The 21,200-nt window shown below is 40.0% G+C and overlaps 1 protein-coding gene across 1 annotated transcript in view; it reads left to right on the top strand.

Moving 5' to 3' along the window:
* The window catches only part of srfb (serum response factor b), a 32,551-nt gene that overhangs the window by 5,057 nt on the left and 6,294 nt on the right, over positions 1–21,200 (top strand). The window contains 3 exon segments of the mRNA XM_016671166.1: positions 2,695–2,961; positions 15,037–15,277; positions 20,198–20,308. Coding sequence (XP_016526652.1) covers positions 2,695–2,961; positions 15,037–15,277; positions 20,198–20,308 — 619 coding nt within the window.

Raw genomic sequence — 21,200 nt, 5'->3', positions numbered from 1 at the left:
GGAGATTGAGCTGTTGGCATTCCATGAAAGTCACAAGGCTGTAATACAGCAACATGCTTCAGTCAGAGGCTACTTAAGATTTGTTGCAAGACTGACTGCTACTGGACATCCTTCCTGCCAGTCGGATCAATTTGAAGATACTTGGATCTTTAAATTATAAGTTCTTTTCTAGGGTAAATAAAGTATCTTTGAATTCATTTCAATTTAGATCAAAGCATATTTGTTTGCTCAAATGGTCTTGTCAAAGTCTAGACCTAAATGCAGTTGAGAAACTGTGACAAAACCTTATAAGTTGATGTTGAAAGGTGCTTCGATCCAATCGAAGCTAATTTGCAGCAAAGAGTGGACACTATGTCATAGTTTAAAAATTATCCCAGCTGCTGTGAATGAATGTTGCTTTGTCTGTAGGTTTTTTTTTTTTTAAAAAAAGACAAGTGATTCAGGAACATTTTAGGAACTGATCTGCAGGCACAATTCATTCACTTTTCTGAAGATTTCAACCAGCAGGATGAGTAATTTTCTCCAGTCTCATTTTGTTGAGTTGGAAAACGTGCATCGTCCTTAGTGTTCCTTTGTTTTAAGAAGCTATGAAGACAAATTACCGGCGCTAATGGATGTTTTCATTACTTGATTACCTTGCTGTTCCTGGAAGCATAGCTGTACAAAACTGTGTAATAAGCAAATAATGACCAAATCCTGTCAGCTCAGTGAGAGACGCCAAAACGTTAATTGTTTTAATTAAATTAGGGGTTTATTATGAAAAATGTCATTAGTGGGTTTTATCAAAACTTTGTCCATAAGCCCCGTTTTGTACTGGAACATACTGTGGTGATCCTGGTAGATTTTAAGGAAACCTTTCTCGTTGTCTGTTTAGGATTTAGTCATGATGCTTTTAGTTCTTGGTTTTGACTGTGATCTGTTTTTTTGTCATTTCCTGATAAGTCAGGAACTTATGTGATGCAAATTGCCTGTTTTATTAATGTCTGGTGTTGCTGCTAGAATAAATTAACATTTTCTGTTCTGCTTTTCCTGAAAGTGTGAATAGCTGCTGTTAACTTCTGAGAGGCTTCATTTTAATGTTTGTCACTTTTACAGAAGCAAGTTAATTAACCTGGACCTGGTCTGGTCTAATCGGTCAGCTAAGCTGTCAAATGGTTTAAGGCGGACCAGAAGAGGTCTATTAAACTAGAATCTGAGAAATACTTCAGTAAGGACCTGAAATTGGACGAGAGTCAGGAACAGGTTTCTGAAAGTTTAGTCCTGTTCAGGTATGAGTCTGAGATGAGGATGTAGGCTGTTCCGAAGTTTAACATTGAAGCAAAGCAAACCGAAATGACTCCGATCAGTTTGTCTGGCTTTATGTCCTTTGGTCAACCCACCACTTTGTCTAACCTTTTGTCCATCCACTGGTTTGTCTGCTTGTCCGTTATCTAGTTTGTCCATCTTTCCATCTACCCATCGGTTTGCCCACCCATTTATCTATGTGTCCGTCCAGCCAACAACTCAACTATTTTACCAACTTCCTGACAGAGTTTTTTGTCTGTCCATCAAACAGTTTATGTAACCATGTTTTCATCAGTTTGTCTGAACAAACTGTTGGATCAACATGAATTAACTTGCTCAACTGGGACCTGACTGCTCATCAGTTTTTTTGTTCAACTGTCTGTGAATTTGTTTGTCCATCTGTCCGGTTTGTCTGTCCATCCTTGTGTTTGTCTGACCACACACCTTTTGAGTTTGTCCAACTTCCCGTCAAGGTTTCTAACGAACAGCACGTTCTTTTCTTCAACCACAGTGATGGTCAGTGATAGTCTACATTCACTTTAATAGTCTGTTAAAAGGGACTGAGGTACTCTTGCTCTGGAAGTATCATGCTTTTTGAAATCTTTTTGAACTCTGACACTCAGTCTGTCATTTTTGGTTTTGGATGTTTGTTCAACTCACAGCTTCTAAAGGCAGACGGTAGAGAACAGTAAGAGGAGCTGTGCGGTTTTGTTTGAGTAATCTCTGATCGACATGATGTACAAGGAGGCCGAGCGTGAAAGAGATGAGATGTGGTTTATTACAGCTCAATAAAACCCTTTCATTTGAATGCGATTCGTCTCTTCGCTCTGTCCGACAGCGGACTGCACTCCAGCGTACAATGGCTCGTCTGTCGTCTTGTTCTGACTGTGGTTTGCGTGCCAAGGTGGTGGTAATGACACCGTTCCTTGACAGCCCCAGTGGCATCCTCCACATACCTGATGAGTCTTTTAGATTAAAGGACGTTCTCACTCTGAGCCCAGCTTTAGGAGGCCGGAGTAACATTTCGATGCTCCCTGTCCGTAGAGCCAACGTGTGAACATGATGCAGATAAGGCAGCAGAATTTACCTCTGTTTAAAGAATGGTTCCTCAGTCATCTGGAGTGCTAATATTCCCCCCACTGCTTTTGCAAACAAGCCCTTTGCTGTCTCACATCTATATCACACTCTCTATTCTGGGAGTCTTATCTTCAGCTTCGCGGAATACGTCACAGTTCACTACAGAGGTATTTATAAATTGCACTGGGCTTTTTATTTCTGTTTTTCCACTAGTTCATATTGGGAATTTTTTATATTCCCTTCACTGCTGAGAATAATTCATCAAAAGGAAGTCCAAATTTGGTGAGCTATATATTTATTATGTCTTACTGTTCCTGATTTATCTCTCCCCAGGCCTATGAACTCTCGACCCTGACGGGAACCCAGGTTCTCCTGCTGGTGGCCAGCGAAACGGGTCATGTCTATACTTTCGCCACCCGGAAACTCCAGCCTATGATCACAAGCGAAACGGGCAAAGCCCTGATCCAGACATGCCTTAACTCGCCGGACTCTCCGCCGCGCTCCGACCCCTCCATGGACCAGCGCATGAGCGCCACGGGCTTCGAGGAGACAGACCTCACCTACCAGGTGTCGGAGTCGGAGAGCATGGGCGACACGAAGGTAAAAACTCAGAACTCGAGTGCTTCTGATTCAGTGCACGTCTCTCTGTCTGCTCTCTCTTTGAGAGATGAATTAAACAGTTAAGGCATTGTAGAGAGTGACTGATGAATATTGTAAGAAACGTCTCTAAGACATGCAGGCATGCAAGAGGACATAAATCAAGCTGACTACCAGTTGTGGAGGATAGAAGTTAAAATGTAAACAGTTTTAAGCTTTCTCCTGCTTCGTGAAAGGTTTTTGCTTTGGCCTTGTTGTTATCGTACCTTCCATAAGAATTCATCTTTTCCTTCATCTTGTCCCAATAAATGATGCATAAAAGTAAAAAACATAATTGATTATTTTACAAATAAAAACACTACAGTAGCAAACTGTAGCTCAAAAGTAGACTTGTCACAATAAAAAAAAAATTTGATGGAAGGTAAACAGTCGCCGAAATTATTGCAATGATAATATTGTTGTTTGGGACCATTTTCCAGTAATATATTGATAATGGCATAATAATGCAAGCTCACACACTCAATGACCAATAAACTTTAATTTTGTAAAGAACTCTTTAAACCTGGAACTGGAAGATGTTTTAAATGGCCAAAATAAAACACAACAACCAGAAACAACAAATAAATTGGAAATTAAAAACAACACAACTTTTTTTTTCACTTCTGATACCGATACAGCCATATGAGGTTCGGTATCTGCCGATAATGATCCGATACAGAAAAACGGTGCTGAATTGACATAAAAAATTTTTTTTAACACTGAGATAACGGGACTGACTAACAAATTTATTTGACAACTGGACCAGTACAGCACACCTACATGCGCCATATGCTTCATAAGCTTCGTCAAACATGTAAAAAAAACAAAACACAACTTTAATTTATTCAGTCAGTTCAATGAGGAGTATAACATCCAATGTAAAATAAATAACAAAGAAACTGAAACTGACAAAAACTAAAGGTTGGCTACGTTGGTCAAACGTGTAAAAAATAAACTGCAACAAACATTCTTTCACACGGTTCATTATATTTAGTAATTCTAAATATAATTTAAAATAAATGATAAAGTATGACATCACTCAGAGCACAAAGAATAGCATTAGACTAAATATATCTGCCCTTATGCATTGCACATTGTTACTGCTACCCAACTAGAATTTTTTTGCAGGTATTAATTGGTGCAGCTCTAACTTTAACTCTTGCTCCATTTCTGCAGTTTTGCCATGTTCTTCCCATTCTCAGATACTATATTTATGCTTCATGGGATGTTTAAAAGATGTTTAGAATATCGATTTGTAATCTGATCTTTCTTTAACCTTCTCTCTGACCTGTCTGCTGTGTTTCTTGATCTTCATGATTCTGTTTGCTCACTAATGTTCACTAACCAGCCTCAGAGGCTTTGGCAGAACAGCTGCATTTATGCTGAGATTACATTACACAAACAAAGCCTTCAACCATCCTCTTCACTGTAACTCACTGCATGTCATATAACCCTAATGAATAAAATTTGTTCTTGTGAGATGTTCCAAAATCTCCACTTTCACCTCCAAACCATTTTTATGAAGCCGAGAAAAAAAGTATCTGTAGTTCCTTGTAGGGTTGCAGACTGAAGATGAAGTCAGACGCGGAGATTTAAAGAATTAACCACCGTATGTGAAGGGGATAGGCTTTAACTCATTGCCTCTGTGACCTCTCCTCACCCAGAAAAAAAACACTCCTCCTAAAGATAAATCCCAGCAGGTCTGGGCTGTGTTAGGATAAGAAGGAAAGATCTGCGTTTCTTCTTTTCATAACATTTTCAGCTTTTAAACTTAATCTGAGCATATCAACATATTAAAACTTAACCCCGTCTTGCTAATTTAATTTTTTTTTACATTTTAGTTAAGTCAAAACAGAAAATTCAACATTTTATTTGGATTTGAGTGGTTGGATTTTATTTGGTGAGTGAAAACACACTTTCACATTTTCAATTTGATGCTATTTTCTGTTGTAACAAATCCCGTTAACTTTAATACCTTTACATGATAAATATGGACAAGTTTACCATTTGAATGTACATAAAGTTAAAAATGAATCTTCAAAAGTCTTGATCAGCAGTAAAAAATGTATCCGCTACGTCCTTTTTTTTCCTTTTTTTTTTTTTTCCTGATTGTACCTTTTGTGCAATCGCGTGCTGGAAGCCCATATTCCCTTCACTATTTGCACAGCTCAAGTGTGCACCTTTTTGAAGACAAATGCTTGCAGGCCCCCTTTGCCCACTCACTGTTTTCGCAGGGCGCCAGCTAATGCGTACCAGACTCCCGTCAGGGATGGGAGCTCAACCTTTGCATGTTAATCCACTCTCATGCCCACTCCGCTCATTGATAAAAATTAGATTCTGCCTCTGTTGCCATATATGGTATGGTTTCCCTGCCTGCACTCTTGGCTGAGGCCCCTCACATTCCTTATAAGCTGCAGCTGTCTTTGGAGTCCTGTGATTTCGACCCTCCGCTGCACTCCACCCTCTCCACCCCCACCTCTAAGCCCCCCTCACGTTTGACGATACGGCAGGGAGCTTCGGCTGCAGATGGGAGCGAGTGGGCTAAAGACGCCTCACCAGTGCCGGCCATCCATTTAGGCGGCTGGCAGGGGATGCTGCCGCTGGTGGCCCATCTCACCTCTGCAGCCATGCCTGCGGGAGAGCATTATGACTCCTGTGAGCCGTCACACAGGAGATTTACGTGTGGTTCGGGGCGGTTATGGCTGAGACCGGGCAGGTGGACACCATTTTTTTGAGGAATGGTTTCAGTGCAGTGGGTCCGCCGTATGGTTGCTGCCGTATGAGCGTCTGGACTCTGTCCATCATGAGAGCGGCGTGTCATGCATACAGACCAAGCTAGTCTAAACAGTTCAGTTTGCAGAGGCTGGTGGGGGAAGTGGAGAACCTTTGGGAGGGAGAGAAGAAAAAAAGCAGGTTTATGAGTTAAGTGGACATGATTTAGTGCTGGGATGACGAAAACGATGTTGCTTGTGGTGTTTCTTGTTAGAACTTTGGGAAGGTTTTTAAGAAGGAAACCAGCTGTAAGGCAGCAGACATCCATCCCCCAACTGCCAGTCAGCTGGCTGAAAAAAGCGGCTTTCAGTTTTCTTTGCATAGGGCTGCAAGTAAAGGTTATTTATGGGTTAATGTATTGATTATACTGATGATTAATCTCGGGAAACTGGCACATTTTTGTAGATTTTTTATTTCCCCCTTTTTTGTACAATATTAGAAATACATTATGTTGCAAATAAATTTACTTTTTTTATATAAGAGAATAAACATTTTCTTGCCTAAAATGCATTTCTTTAGTTGATGCTTGTTCATTTAGAGCAAAAAATATTTCTAACAATATGTCAAAGCGCAACTCTTTCTGCTTGACTTTACAATAATGCAATGTAGAGCTGATCTCTCAATGATTATTTTAAATTACTAATTAATAATTGGATAGCAAAAAGTTGTTATAGCATTTGGACCAGCTGAAGCTAAAACCATGCCACTTGATGAGTTTTGGGTGGAACAGATTTACAGTTTTTTTTTTTTTAATCTTAACTAAAAAATATTAAATAAATATAACTATATATATATATATATATATATGTAAATTTCTGCTTAATTACTGCTCTGAATATGTTGTTCTGTCTGCAGTTAACAATTAGTTGTTACTAAATGACTGTTTCAATGATTGATTCATCATGATTAATGTAATTAATTTTTTCAGTCCTATAACAAATAAAAATGAGATGTACGTCTGTTATACACTGCAGCGATCTACGTTTATTGCAAAGTTTTTAAAACTGACATACCTATACTTGATAGGCTGTAATGCTACTTGATAGGCAATGGCCTGGCATTTGGAAATCAGCCAATCCAGGAACTGCTTGGCTACTATATCATTTTGTCTTACCAGCCCAATTCTAGTGTAGAAAACCAAAAGAGCACCATTTGTCACTTCTCATCTTGCCATGTCTTAAAGTTTTACTTGGAAAGCTACTCGTAGTGACTGACTCCTAGAGCAGATAGCTTGACTAATAAACTAGTTAACACCAACTTCTTTTTATTTTTTACTCCATAAAAAGCTGAATTTCAAGAATGGCAAAAAATTCTGTACATTAAGTACTTAAACTATTGTTTGTGTACAAAACTAACTTTTTGTTTTAAACAATCAAATAAACAAATTGGATCATGGTATACATTTTTGTTTCATCCTCCGCCTAAGCAGAGACTTGGACCAAGACTTCCCTCTTCCCAGCCACTTGGGCCAGCATCTCTGGGGGAATCCTAAGGCGTTCCCAGGAACATTGTTTCATTTTTAGTTTTACATTTTTGTGCAAATGCTATTTTTACTTAAGGTTATGCTACAGTGAAGTCCTCATTCTGGCCCATGGTTACAGGAGAATATGTTAACACATCTTTATCTGTTCGGTGTCTGGTTCTCCAGCACTTTGCATTTCAGACTGGAAGCAAAGTAAACCAGCTCTTCCAACAAGATGCTTATTACATCTTGTACCGATTCTAGTAGGTGATTTTTATCTTCATAGAAAACAGAATTGGACATTTTCCTCTTGTTTTCCTGAACAATAAAAAAACAAAAAGGTGTATTTCCCAGCTGTTCCCTTTTAATACTGACTGGTACAGCAGTGTTGTTGGTTATTAGTTTTCAGCTTCTTTTTGTGTCAACTTACAGAAGTATAATGTTTGTAGTCGTAGAAAGTCATGGTGGAAGTTGCTCTGGGAGAAAAAATACAAGTTTCAAGTTGATCTTCTGGTCAAAAATCAGCTTTTTAGCTTTGCGTATCAAAAATATCCATAAATTCTCCATTCAACTGGCAAAGGCTTTGGTCACTCCAGACCTTTCTGTACCATCTCATTAGGAGGCTGAAAACTGTACAGTGTGTTGTTGGAGAGACAGGAGTTGAAGCTGTAGCTTTAAAAGCTTGGTCTACATCGATGCTGCTAACCGGTCAGATTCAGTTTTCCTTTTAATTGGGTCTGACTGGTGTTTTGGGGTTGGAAACGGTGAGAAAGGAGTCTCCCCTTGTTCGTAAAATGTGCAAGAACTGAAAACAATTTCCACTTCCTTAAGATTGCTAAACAATCGTAATTGGTAAGTTGACTTTTATGGAAAAATGACAGATTATTTCAGAATAACTGAGTAACATCTGCTCTGTAAATATTACTTATAGAAGTCATACAAAACACTTAATTCTTTGTAAGTTAAAGAAAATTTAATCAAAGTGAGTGAGAAATATCTCCAAGGTTACCACGATTTATTACGGTTTTTGAAAAAACCCCCCAAAAAAACAAAAACAAAAAAAGACATCCATGGAAAACGGTCCAAAAGTCATAAGTTTCGCCAAATGTAATGGGCCATACCCCTTCCAGAAAGTCTCACATTTATCTCATGAGTAAAAACAATATTTTCCTAAAAGGCTTCTGATTATTTTTTTATTGGTTATTCTGAAACCGAGTCCCAAAGCCTTGGACATGACTTCATAACCCTTTCCAGATTAATAGTTCTTTTTAGCCTACTTCACGTTGTCAGACTGGTCCCATTTAATTAATTTCTTAATTCTATAAATGTTGTAGTAATTTGGCTAGGCTCTTATTATGTGAAGCTATTTTTATCTGACACTAAAGTTTGTGTATTTGATCACAGTCCTCACTGATTCCCTGGATGTTACTGTTGCCATTTTTTCATGTGCTGATGTTTATCTTGTCAGGTTGATGACTGTTCGCCACCCCAGAGGTTCACACCTGTTGTGAATTTGTAATGGCCAAGAAGCTCACAAGTAATTGAAAAAGAAACAATAGAGATTAGTTACAATATCCTACAGTAATATCACACATGCATATTTTCCTAATATTGTAAATATTGTTTGGTCAACATGTCCTGCCCCCTAAAATCCCAGTATGTTAAAGACAACACTGTTAACGCCTCCCTGTGTTCCTCCAGATTTTTCTGTTTTGTTTATGTCAGATCTCTAATTTAGGATATGGCTTGAATGGTGAATCTTTAAAAACCTTTTTTTGCTCTTTATGTTAGTCATGAACATAAATAACAAGTCTCATAACTCAGACATGCTGGAAAGCAGTGGCTTCTCAGTATGCTCTGGTTTTTCCCTCTTCCTCCTCTTCTCCCATGCTTCCCTACTTCTCGCTCTGTCAGTGTCATTGCTGTTAAAATCCTCCCTGAGTTCGGTTGTAATGCTCATTAGTGCAGCTTGAATAGCCAAACCAACCAGGAAACGTCCTGAGTAAACTGCTGCCATTCTGTGTGCAGCTTGGTTTTAAAGAGCCTCTGTAAATCACTTGACAAGTCCACTATTCAGTATATTGTACACTTATGCATACGCGGTGTGTTGCATGTGTTAGCAGGGGAGGAAAGCAACATGACGTCACCAGCCCCCAGCCCCCCACTTCCACCCCCTTATTTTACAGCAAGCAACTGGACAGGTCAGCCGCCATTGGCTGCACCTCCTCCACTTGGGCTGCCTTGCCTTTTTTAGCAGTCCCAAATGGAGCTGCAAATTCCATGTTGCTGGCAGTGTGACAAACTGGGAGATGGGAGCCAGCAAATGGGAGATTAGAAGAGGGCCAGTCACCAGTAAACTGCACAATGGCCTCTCACACCGACACTGGACCAGCCTGCCAGTTGTCACCTTCAGTTTGGAGTGAATAAAATCCCTCGTGAAAAGGGAATTATTTGTCCTTCTTACTCTAATTGCTCAAATTTATTCTCCTTTTGGAACATGTTTTATCTGGAAGGCCAGAGACTTTTTTTTCTTTTCTTTTTTTCTTCTTTTTACATAGAAGGTTTAATAAAATCAAACAAATAAAAACGAAAACAGTGACCTGACAGAAGTCGTCCAGAGTGCTTTAACAAGATCGCTGGTATATTTAAAGAATCTGTCTTAGCATTCAACTAGTTGTTTTCAAAGTTCATCTTTGTCTCTGTAGTTAAATGCTTCTGTTGTAGATAGCCAGGTAAGGAGGCAGGTCTTATATCAGATGACTCGGTACTCTACTTGCTCAACTATAAAACTCTGACATCTTTTGCTGTCGTAACATTGAGTTAATCAGGCACAGATTGGTGCTGGCCTTTTTTTTTCTTTTTTTTTTTTTTTTTTAATGTAAATGCACCAAAACATACAACTCAGACTTTTGGTCTCTAAAAAGATCAACCAGCACCTAGTATATTGCACTTCTTTTTTGACTCAGTGAAATTGCAAGAATTAATGCTTTGATTGGATACACAAATGGGAACAATTTTTTAATTCCTGTTGATTTCAAAACGCTGTCAAACAAAACTATTGCATTTTTTTCCTTATATTTATAGTTCATCTGAATGTGTAGAAGTTTGAATCACCAGATCAGATTAGATGAAATTTCTTTTACCTTACTTCAGTTCAATCATACTCCTCCTGTCGTTGACTTTACAGTAATCCTTCATACTGCGCACACCTGTAGTGACAGTGGAGAGGAAAAACTGCCCCTTAACAAGAAGAAGGCAACATAGAAAGCACAGCTGTGCTTTGTCTGTAAATATAAAGAGCATTTCCAGACAAACGCACCATTAACTTATTGACCGGGAAAGGAGAACAATAATCAGAGAAACAGCCAAGAGGTCCATGGCAGCTCTGGAGAAGCTGCAGAGATCCACTGCTCAGGTGAAAAAAAAATCTGTTGCCAGGACACCCATTAGCCGTGCACTCTCATAAATATGACATTTATGATGTTTTGGCAATAAGAAAGGCGTAAGAGGTCCTGCTTAATGTTTGAAATGATCCATGTAGGAGACACGGTAAGCATGTGGAAGAAGAAATTAAACTTTTGAAACCTGTGTGGCCAAAAAGCTGCACATTGTTTTCTGGTGGTAGCATCATGCTGTGAGGATGCTTGTCTTCAGCAGGGCTGAAAATTACCCAACAATGCTGGAAGACAAGATCCACTGCACACGTAGAGGCAGCACAAGACTTGAAACTGGGGTTAACCTGCAAAGTAGGGCCCAGCCTCAAATATACAGCAGGAGCTACAACGAAGTGGTTTAAATCAAAGCTTATTTATGTGTTCGAATCGACCAAAGTCCAGAACTATAGTTTGTTTTGGTTGTATTTACCCAGCATGCCCTGCACTACAATCCACTTCCTGCTTTTGGATCGGATTCGAGTTCTCTTCAACCAAACAGAGACCTAGGCTTGTGGGCGGACCAGAGTTTGATGTGCATTCACACTTTCTCAAACAAACTGGACTTTCTAGACAAACAAGCTAGAGTTCGATTGAAGCGGTGTGAATGCACCCTCTGAAGCAGAGCTGGATAGCTGACCATCAAACTGGTCAAATAAAGCAGTAGGTCATTGGAAGGTCTCTATGTGGGTCACACAGATAGTGACAGGCTGGTTGGAGGTAGGAGTGTGTGGCACACCTTCTGAAGCTAACCTCCCAGACACTGATTGGACCTCAATGACGACACGTCTGCAGAGCAGGAGCAGATGTTCCTCTCTCCCCTGAGTGGTGTGAAATGGAAAACTGGAACACGATGACCTTGTCATGTCAGTGAGCCATTTTCTTAACTAACTGTGTAAGATCGAGCATCTGGGTTGGTTGTAGACGTTAGGGGGTTTTACGAGCGGACCCATGCTGCCTCATCTGGCCCAGAGGGGGGCTATTTGCCCCTCGTAGGTGCTCAGGTTTCTTTCCAGCTGTCTGTGCCCTCAGCTGTTTCTTCTCTGTCCCCTGTGATGTATCCCACTCAGATCTGCCCCCACCTACACACTTTCCGTCTCCTCTCTGACTTTGCTGCTTCCTCAATTCAGTTACTCTTATCTGTCTTGTTAGCTTTACTGAGTGTTAGCTGGGGAGTCTGGCGAAAGCGTGAAGACGTGGTTACAGCTGCGTTGTGCTCTGTTGTATGAATGCATTCAGTTTTCCTGTTGAGCTCAAATTGTCCCCCGCCCCTCCCTCCCTCCCTCGACGGTTGAGCTGCTGTTTAACTAAACCAGAGAGGGACCTTGGACTAGTCCGGATCTTAGGTGCAGACCTTTTAAACAGATCATAGTTGTGCATTTTTTTAGTCATTTATACCTTATACAGACCAGAAAACTGAAAGTGTTTGAAGTTGAAATGCTATCTTTACATCATATTATGAGCATTATGACATATAGCTGCTCAGAGAGCACAGTAGCTCCATTTACATGTTTGCATGGTTGAAAGGTTTTATCAGACGAGTCCATGCTGGAGCAACCACCTCTCACCCACGTAATCAGTCACATATAAAAACCAATAGTAGTTTGCAAGGATGAGCTGGCTGCACAGTAACTGTTTCAGCATTAGATATATTACTAACTTTGTGGATCCAGATGATAATCTTGGATTATCTCTTTTTTTCTCTCTATCTCATATACTACTGTGGAGCAATTTAACTGTTTGATTACCTTCTCAGTCTAGAAACATTGAAAAGACCCTAAATGTGAGCCAAATATTGGTCCAATATCAGGTGGATTTTTATTAATCAAGTATCTGAAAGGTTATCATCTGGATGTTGCCCTCAAACTGCTGACGGATTGTAAGTGACGCTGGGAAACTAGGGCAAATTCCATGCTGTATTTTCAGTCCAAGTGCAATACAGACGACAAACAAGAAGTTGTGAAACCGAAATATCAATAAAAAAAATTTTCACCTCGCAATCTCTTAGTTGGATGGTAGTAGCTGTAGCTGCTACTGTAGCTACAGTTATGGCATCTACATAGCTTTATAGATATCAGGGATGTCTATAAATTTTCATGTATTGACAGGTTGGTGTAAGAGAACCCAGACAAGTGTGGTTTGTTCCTCTTCAGCTAAGTTTAAAACCTCTGCAATGTCAAGTATTACTTCCCAGAGTATGACTTAATAATAAATGTTTTAGTTTTTAGTGATGCCATGTTGACCCAAAACAGAGAAAAGAAATGCACTATACCAATTGTTTGCAACAATGTGTTCACTCCTTAATTTCAGACTGTTTATCCATCCATCCATCCGTTCATCTGTCCGATTTTCTGACATAACTTGAAACTTTACTCCCTCAGTAACGACATCCACACAGAAGGTGGTTGTTGTTAGTTTGTTGGCATTTGGTTTTGGTGCATGAAGTGTCTGTTCGTCTATCCATGTTTTTCCTTCCTTGTTTGCTTCCTTTGCTCTGGTCTCTGGTTTTCGCAGGTTTTGTAAAAGGCCTGAATATCTCTGCCAAAACCTCATCATGAACTTTTTGTATTAACGGTTTTAAAGTTGGAAAATTTGGAGACCTGAGTATTTTACCAACCCAAATAATTAAAGGATTATATAGTAATACCTCTGTAAATGGGTGCTTAAATTGAAAATGTTTCTCTATTTAAAGATTAAGCAAAAGGGTTCACAAACTTTTTGGCTTCATTGTCGCTCCATTTATTCCTCCCCACAGTAACAATCGTTATATTTAAGTTTAATCACCTGCAGTCAGACCCTGAGAGCAGTGAACCCACACAGACCTGAAACCTTCTGAATGCTTTCTAATATGCAGGCCTGTTCCCATCCTGCTATTAAACATCATTAGCATCATGTGCTAAGTGTTGGTGTGAGTGTGTACGCTGTGGCACTGTGGGTTTAGTTGGGCTTTTTAGTCTCAGCCTGACGCCCACTCTGCTCTCATCATGGAGCCCACTCACAGACACATCCTGCTAGGTGGTTCAATGGAGCTGCACATTAGGCTACAGTTTGATGCTACATCTCTCTCTTTTTGATCATCTCATCTGCCTCATTTCTTTGCCTTTTACCATGGTCAGTCAGTTGTCATAGTAACCCTACCAGATGGTAGTTCAAACGTGGTGAGATGGCGATGTATAGGCAGATGGAGATAAATCAAGAAATGAATTCTAATTGCAGGATAAATGGATGAGATGTTCTGACATTTTTTTTAATTATTTCCAACCAGGAATGAGCTTCTGTCTTAATTTGGTATTTAATCTAATTTAATAAGAACACCCCATATTGCCACATGGAGCTAATTATAGGGACCGACCATTAAAAACAAGCGTTGGTTTCTATCAGCAGTCTATTGATCCCTGAAATACTGAAAGAATATAAAATGATAAACACTCTCATAAGCATCTGTTTTGCATCCAGCTGCAATACTGGTTGGTGTTTTGTGGGGAATTCTGAACCTCTTTTGCCAATCCCTACCATCTTTTTGGGACCATGTCATGCTTTTTTATCTCACCATAGATGACATTTTCAATGATTATTCTTCTAATGCCTTTTTGGGCCAATTGAATCTTGTCAAATACAATATTATGACCCTTTAAAGGACAAGGTATTGTACACTTTATTGGATGCTGGTTATCATGATACCTTCCTGGTTTTGGCCTTTTTAGGGCACGAAAAGAAACTGTCTTGAGACATTTCCTACCAACCATCAGTTTGTTCCTTCATCGATTCATTCCCTTCTACGTTTCATTTGGTGCCCATTTAAAAAAAAAAACCTTTGTGCATCACTTTATTCCTCTGGTTAATGATGCGTTTTGGTAACTTATGGATAAAAGCAGACAGCAGAGAAGATCCGACTAAAGATGGTCTTAGTTTGTGTATTCAGGCGTTTATCGGATGGTCCAGTCATCTTCATTTGTAAAGTTTCTCAATTTTGTGGACATTCAGTACTATGAACTATAGTGATGATCATAAAAGGTCAAATCCAGTTGGCTCAAATTTAATTTGACAAATTGTGACCTTCAGCATACATTGGTCATTTTGGTCAGTTTCTTTCTTTTGATAGTTATGCATTTTGATAAATAAGGAGATGAATGGCATACAAATTCTCAAATCAGACATAATTGTCAATTTTGTACTTGCATACAAATTGTTTCATATCCATGTACCCAACCATCAGGTTATTCACTTTGTAGGCAATAATTGAACAACAGAAGTTGGGTTTTCTTGGATTGTGGGAGGATCCTTTTCCCAATTTTTTTGCGACATGCATCGCTAAACCTCCCATAATGGATACCAGCTACAGTTCCTGTATTCAGTTTTCGGTTTCCTTCGCAGGACACACTGAAGCCAACGTTCACTGTAGCCAATCTACCGGGCACAACAAGCAGCGCCCAGTCCACGGTACCCACCACCTCCACCACCATGCAGGTGAGCACTGGTGCGTCGTTTCCCATCACCAACTACCTGGCGCCCGTCTCGACCAGCAGCAACATCAGCGCTAATGGAACTGTCCTCAAGACGGCCGGCACCTCAACGGGAGTCATGCAGCTTCCCAGTGGCTTCACCTTCATGTCCGGTAAGTCCTCAGCAGTCGGTGCTCTGTTCAAATTCTCCTTTTTTTATATTTTCTGTCTGTCTTACATTCATCCTGTCCCTCCATGTTTTGCTAATGTCATTGTGCAGTGAAGCTTGTTAGCTGATTAGAATCTGAACGGTGCCACAGCGCGACCTCAGCCGTCATCTTCAGGTGGTCACGCCTACCTCTCTGAGCTGTTCACATCACGCTGCAGCTCTTCATAGCGAGTCACCAACACTCGGCGCCCTCGGGTTTCACACAGCCCGTGGTATCCAAGGGAGACACGTCGTCTATTGGCGATGGGCCCTACCTTTGATAGTCAGATGGGGACACGAATAATTAAGTGAGAGGGACACAATAGGCCTGGCAAAGAGGGCCGATGAGCAAGCCCCATAATTAGTTATGAATATTCAGCTAAGTGTCTCTGGTTTGTGGTGAAATTATAATTGAGGCACGCTGGAGTTTGATCCTTTGTGTCGGAGTGATGCTGAACTAGAAATGACCTTTTCATTAAGGGGGGACTCCAGAGACACAAACTCTGCACTTGATCAACTCTGTGAAGCAGCTTCTGGTTTTAAGTCCCTGGAGGCTTCCTGAATGGTCTCTCTTGTGATTATTCATTTCTCTTCAGGAGGTCACAGAGATTCCAGAGGTATAAATAAGAGAGGCACTGATTGTTTTTGCCAGTTGTATATTTATTTCCTCTAACAGCATATGAATAAGCAACTTGGGCTACATTCACGCAGCAGTCAAATGCGATTCAAATCTGCTGTTTTTGTGCTGTTGTACTAAATCAGATACGCCTGAGCGGTCATGCCGCTTATTATTCAACTCTTACGTTATTGATACGAGACATGCGTCATAATTTGGCACCAGAAGATTCATAATTTGGTGAATCTGGATGTAAACAATGAATGAAAATTATTATTATGAAAGACGTCTGAGTCACTGAAGTGTATCGCATCACAATCCCACTACTCCTGGTTCCGACTACACACACAAACAGACTTTTCTACAGAAGTTGCAGCCAATATTCCACAAAGCGCAATCTCTGTTAGTAGTGCTTTCTTTTTATTAGCTTCCTCCATCTTATGATATTGTGAATATACTGCCGGCTACTATTGCTGAATAAACTTTAAAATAGATCCATAGACACAAACACTGCGTAGCTCTGTTATTTCAACCTTCTTCTGTGCATTCGGTTGTAAACCGCTCACACAGAAGTCTGATTGCGGTCAGATTTTATTAGTAGTATGACCAGCAATGCAACAAAAACAAAAAAAAAAAACAAGCAAATAAACAAAAAAAAAAACCCAAGACCAGCTGGGTGACCATAGCCGAATTCATGCTAGCGGTAGCTCCTCTTCAGTTGGGAAGAAGGAATCTGTTTGCTGGTCAGTTTCATTACAGTTAGAGGTTTTCTGTCAAAGCACCAGATGTCCTTTAATAGCCTATTGAAGTCCAGGACTTATTCTGGGGCCTTTAATTTGTAAATATAAATGAAATAGTTTAATTGAGGTGTAGTTCTGCAGATGTTTGAAAATTGAAAACATATGGGAGTAATTTACTAATTACTTTTTTCCAATTATGTAAATATGCAGATGAGCGAAAGCTCTAACCTGGTGCCATTTTCAAGAAAATATATATATTTTTTAAATTAAAAGTATTTTAGTATTTTTTTTAATTATTGTTACTAGAAAAAAAGTAGCTTTTACGTGATTTCTTTTAGTTCTTGTAAAGAAACTAGAATCTTCATCAAGTACCGGTTTACGTCACCTGTTCTGGTTTTTGCAAACTGGTCTTTCTGCTATCTGCGCATCTTTTCATAAAATACAGTTGAGTTATTGTCTCGTGCTGAAGAGGTTTCCTGTTGCATTGAAAGCTCATTTTCTCAGTATCAGCTGTGGCGATAAAGCAGTGTTTGTGGACAGACACATGTTGCCCCTCTAGTGGGTGATTCTAACTGATGGGGGGGGGGGGACAAGCTACTGTCTCTGCTCAGATTTTTGTTTTTATTTTTCTTTTGCCAGCTTTCTCTCCCTTTGCAACCTTGTCCCTCCACCCTCTGCTCTCTTGCTTTGCTGCCTGCTCCCTCTCTCCCCTTCACCACCTGTCTGGCACATGGCAGCAGCACCAGGTGGAACAACGCACTCCACACACACACACACACGCACACACTCAAAGCTCCACAGTTGACAGCTTGATAGGGCCTGCCCACCCTACTGCAGCAACTGCATATGGAGCATAAAACCACTTCAGAATCCTGCTCAGAAAGGAAATCTGTAGCCTTCTATCTTCACAGATGGATTCAAAATGAATTCTTTCATTCAGATTCATGGAAAAGCGTTCAAATCTTCATTAGGAGTTTGTGTTTTTACTCTGGTGTCTGCCTCTTGGAGATTGTCGTTCTTTCTCTGTTGCCAGAAACATTTTGAAGGCCATTAAAGAGGCAGGGAGCGGAGGGGGAGGACAGCTCTGTTGAAAATGACAACCCAAAAGGACATCAAGCCTGAGTCAGAGGAGTTTCAGGCTGTTCTGCTCATCCGCAGTTGGTGCGGCTGGTTGCTATGTGCCAACGAGATGAACTTTTACAGCTCAGGATCTTGAAACTTGGATGTTGAACAAATCTTGTTTGTCATTGTTTCAGGGTTCTGAGGAGAACTCGGTGTGTTTGAAGAAAACCTCAGCAGTTCGTCTTGTACCGTTTATACAAATTGAAATTAATTAATTACTCTCACTTTCCCAAAAGGAAGATGTTTCATAATGGGAACGTTGATGTTCCCATTACCCTACATTTACATTTGAGACATCATGTTGAATTAATCACGTCTAGAATCAAAAGAAGTCGTCGTTTTACTTAAAAAAACCCCCGAAAAACAAAAACTGAATTACTACAGTGTGAAAGTCTGGATAAATACGGAGTTCAGTTGAAGTATTTTGTAGGTTTGAATAAGGGTGGCAAGAGTCAACGAAGTGTTTAAAAAAATAATTTCATTTCCCATCCCTAAGATTTGCTGTCCATCCTGTCTGTTCCTTCTCCAGTCAGACTACCTAATCATCAGTTTCTATTACCATCTGTTGGTCCAACAATCCAAATATCATTTGTTCATCAAACCAACCAATCAACCAACGATCCCTCAGTTTGTTCATCCATAACTCCATCCACTTGTCATTCAGTTTCTCTGTCCATCGATCAGTTTCACCATCTTTCCATTTATTCAACAGTCCCATCAATTTTTTTCAACCATTCATCCATCCATTCATCCATCCATCCGTTTGTCCATCTGTCCATTTATCTGTTTGTCCATCCAATCCCTGCCTCCCTGCATCCCGCCATCTGCAAGTTCTGCATTTCAGCTTTAAGGTCAAACATTAATGAACCGGGGCAGCAGACAGAAAACAATGATGGCCGCTCTGACTGCAGCCCTTTAAGAAATCTTCTTGTTGTTGTGGGTTGGTTGCCACCAAAAATAAATGATCCCACTTAGTCCTCGGCTCCTGTGAGTCCTGGCTCGCAGCCAACAACTTGGTGTTTACCCTTAATTCCTCAGAGGCAAAATATATTATACGTTAATTAGCAGACAAAATAATAACACTGACTTACAAAAAAATAGTTATTTGGAAGTCTGTTTTTTTTTTTTTCCTCAACTGAATTAGGACTATTTTGCAACACTGAATCCAAAAATGACATCCATTTTTCTCAATCAGGTCAACTTTTTATTCTAATTTGATGTGGAGAAATCCGATCTTCTGACTAAGATCAGATGACATTTTGTGACATTATCAGTTCATTTCCATTAAGATTTCTCATCCAAAAAAGATTTTAAGAGAAAAAAAATGGTTTTCTAACAGAGTGTATTAATTAAATGTTACAAACTTGGATTTCTGTAAATTGAATAATAAGCACTGATAAAGGCAAGTGCATGTAAATTGAACATTACATCATCTTTGTGCAAAATTCTCCATCTCTTTTCTGTCCTGATGGAACCTCTCCTCCTGCTCGTCACTCATTGATCCAGATTCTCAGGAAACTGCTCCATATGTGAGAACAAGTCATCCATTTTGCACCTATAGTTCAGAAAGTTGACCTGATTGAGCAAAACCAATGTGCTTTTTGGATTCAGCTCATCAAAATCACCCTAAAACAGTTGAAAAACCCCAGACAATAGTTTGGCTGTTGACCAGGCTGGTAATGGTAGACTGAGGTTAAGTTCTGTAGGGTTTTGGCGCCGTTCTTGCTTTGACCTCACAATCTCACAGTTTCTGATGCTGAGGGAAGGAGACGGTAAATGTTGCCTTTTTATATTTAGCGAGTCTCTGAACACGCAGACGACACTTTTGTGCTTCAGGCCAATGAAAAACAGGATTTCTGTTTTTTCTTAGAATAATATTTAGTTTTAACCCATGTGTATTTGTGTGCGTGCCCCTGCAGCAGGCACTCCTCTCCCCCCCAGCACCCCCACCATTCCTCTGAGCCAGCTGCAGCAGCACTTTCTGGCCCTCCAGGGGCAGCATGGTCAGACCCTGGCCGCCGCCCCGCAGCCACAGCAGGGACAGCAGGCTGTCCTCCGCTTCCCTGCTGCTGTCTCCCTCACAGGTGATCTGCTCTGCATGCTGCCACCGTGCCTGCCTCCGCTAATCTCAGTCATACCTCCATGAACCTGCTGCTTGCACACCGCTTTCCCTACTTCCTCTGCTAATATTCAACCACCTAATGCTAGAGTTACTCTCTCCACACGCACGAGGACTTTCTCCTAACTCTGCTAACGGTACTAATGTGACGTAGTTCTTTGCTGCTTGTTCCCTGGGTCAGGTTCTGTCGAGTTGCCGCAGTGGCTTCATGGCCTCTGTGTGTGTGTGTGTGTGTGTGTGTGTGTGTGTGTGTGTGTGTGTGTGTGTGTTTTTATTTTCTTTCTGCAGGTGCAGGCGTTCCTCAGCAGCTCCAGGCCATCCAGGTCCATCCCAACACACAGCCCACCTCCAACAGCGACAGCAGCCCCGAGATCTCTCACACCTCCACCAACTCCACCGGTAGGTCGGATTTTCACTGGAGCGATCCCCGTCTACACAGGTTAACTTTATTTCTGGTAAATTTACAGCGTTACGAAAAAGAAAACGTCATTTCGCAAACCAATAATATGTCAAATACAGGAATAGGCTGAAGATAACACTTATACTTTCCGACCCTATTCAAAGAATCAGCAGCCTACAATAATGAAAGATATTTATTTTTAATACACATACTTAATTTACATGGTTGCACAATATGTGTCAATCAATCAGTGAAGTTTATTTGTATAACACATTTAAGCCACAGGGCAGTTCAAAGTGCTTTACGTCATGAAAACATAAACACATTTACAGTCAAAAAATATAAGATACAAATTTATATCTGCATAACACTTTTATATTTTCTCTTTTATAACTTTTACATTTAAGGTTTCTTATAAAACTCGCCAAAAAAACACATCATTTGAGATCATCATTTTATTCATTCCAGTTTCACACTGAGAACTAAAATACATTTAGATTTTACTTCAAATATTAAAAAAAAAACCTTGTAAATTATTTTTACTCCCTCTTAACTTAAATAATTTCTTAATTCCAGAAGAAAGACTTTTGTTCAATGCTTTATTCGCTATTACCAGAATTTTTATACATACAATTTCTTAATATTTTATAGTATTTGAATAAAAAGTTTACAGCGTCTCAAAAAAGTATTGATACCTCAAACAACGCCAAACTTTAACGGATTTTATTTCCATTTCAGAGAATATTGTTGGAATATTGGTCACCTGGCCACAAATTCTCAATGAGATTTAGTTTAAGGCTTTGACTAGGCCACTCTAGCACATGAATTAACCCATCAGTGTTTAACCTTTACAAACCAAAGAGCCATTTTATTTCCTTCAAAATAAAACTC

This window comes from Poecilia formosa, unplaced genomic scaffold (genome assembly GCF_000485575.1).
Source record: "Poecilia formosa unplaced genomic scaffold, Poecilia_formosa-5.1.2 Scaffold42, whole genome shotgun sequence".
In the NCBI taxonomy this organism is placed as follows: Eukaryota; Metazoa; Chordata; class Actinopteri; order Cyprinodontiformes; family Poeciliidae; genus Poecilia; species Poecilia formosa.
Note: the sequence above shows the minus strand (reverse complement) of the source record. Positions and strands in the feature narration are given on the sequence as shown.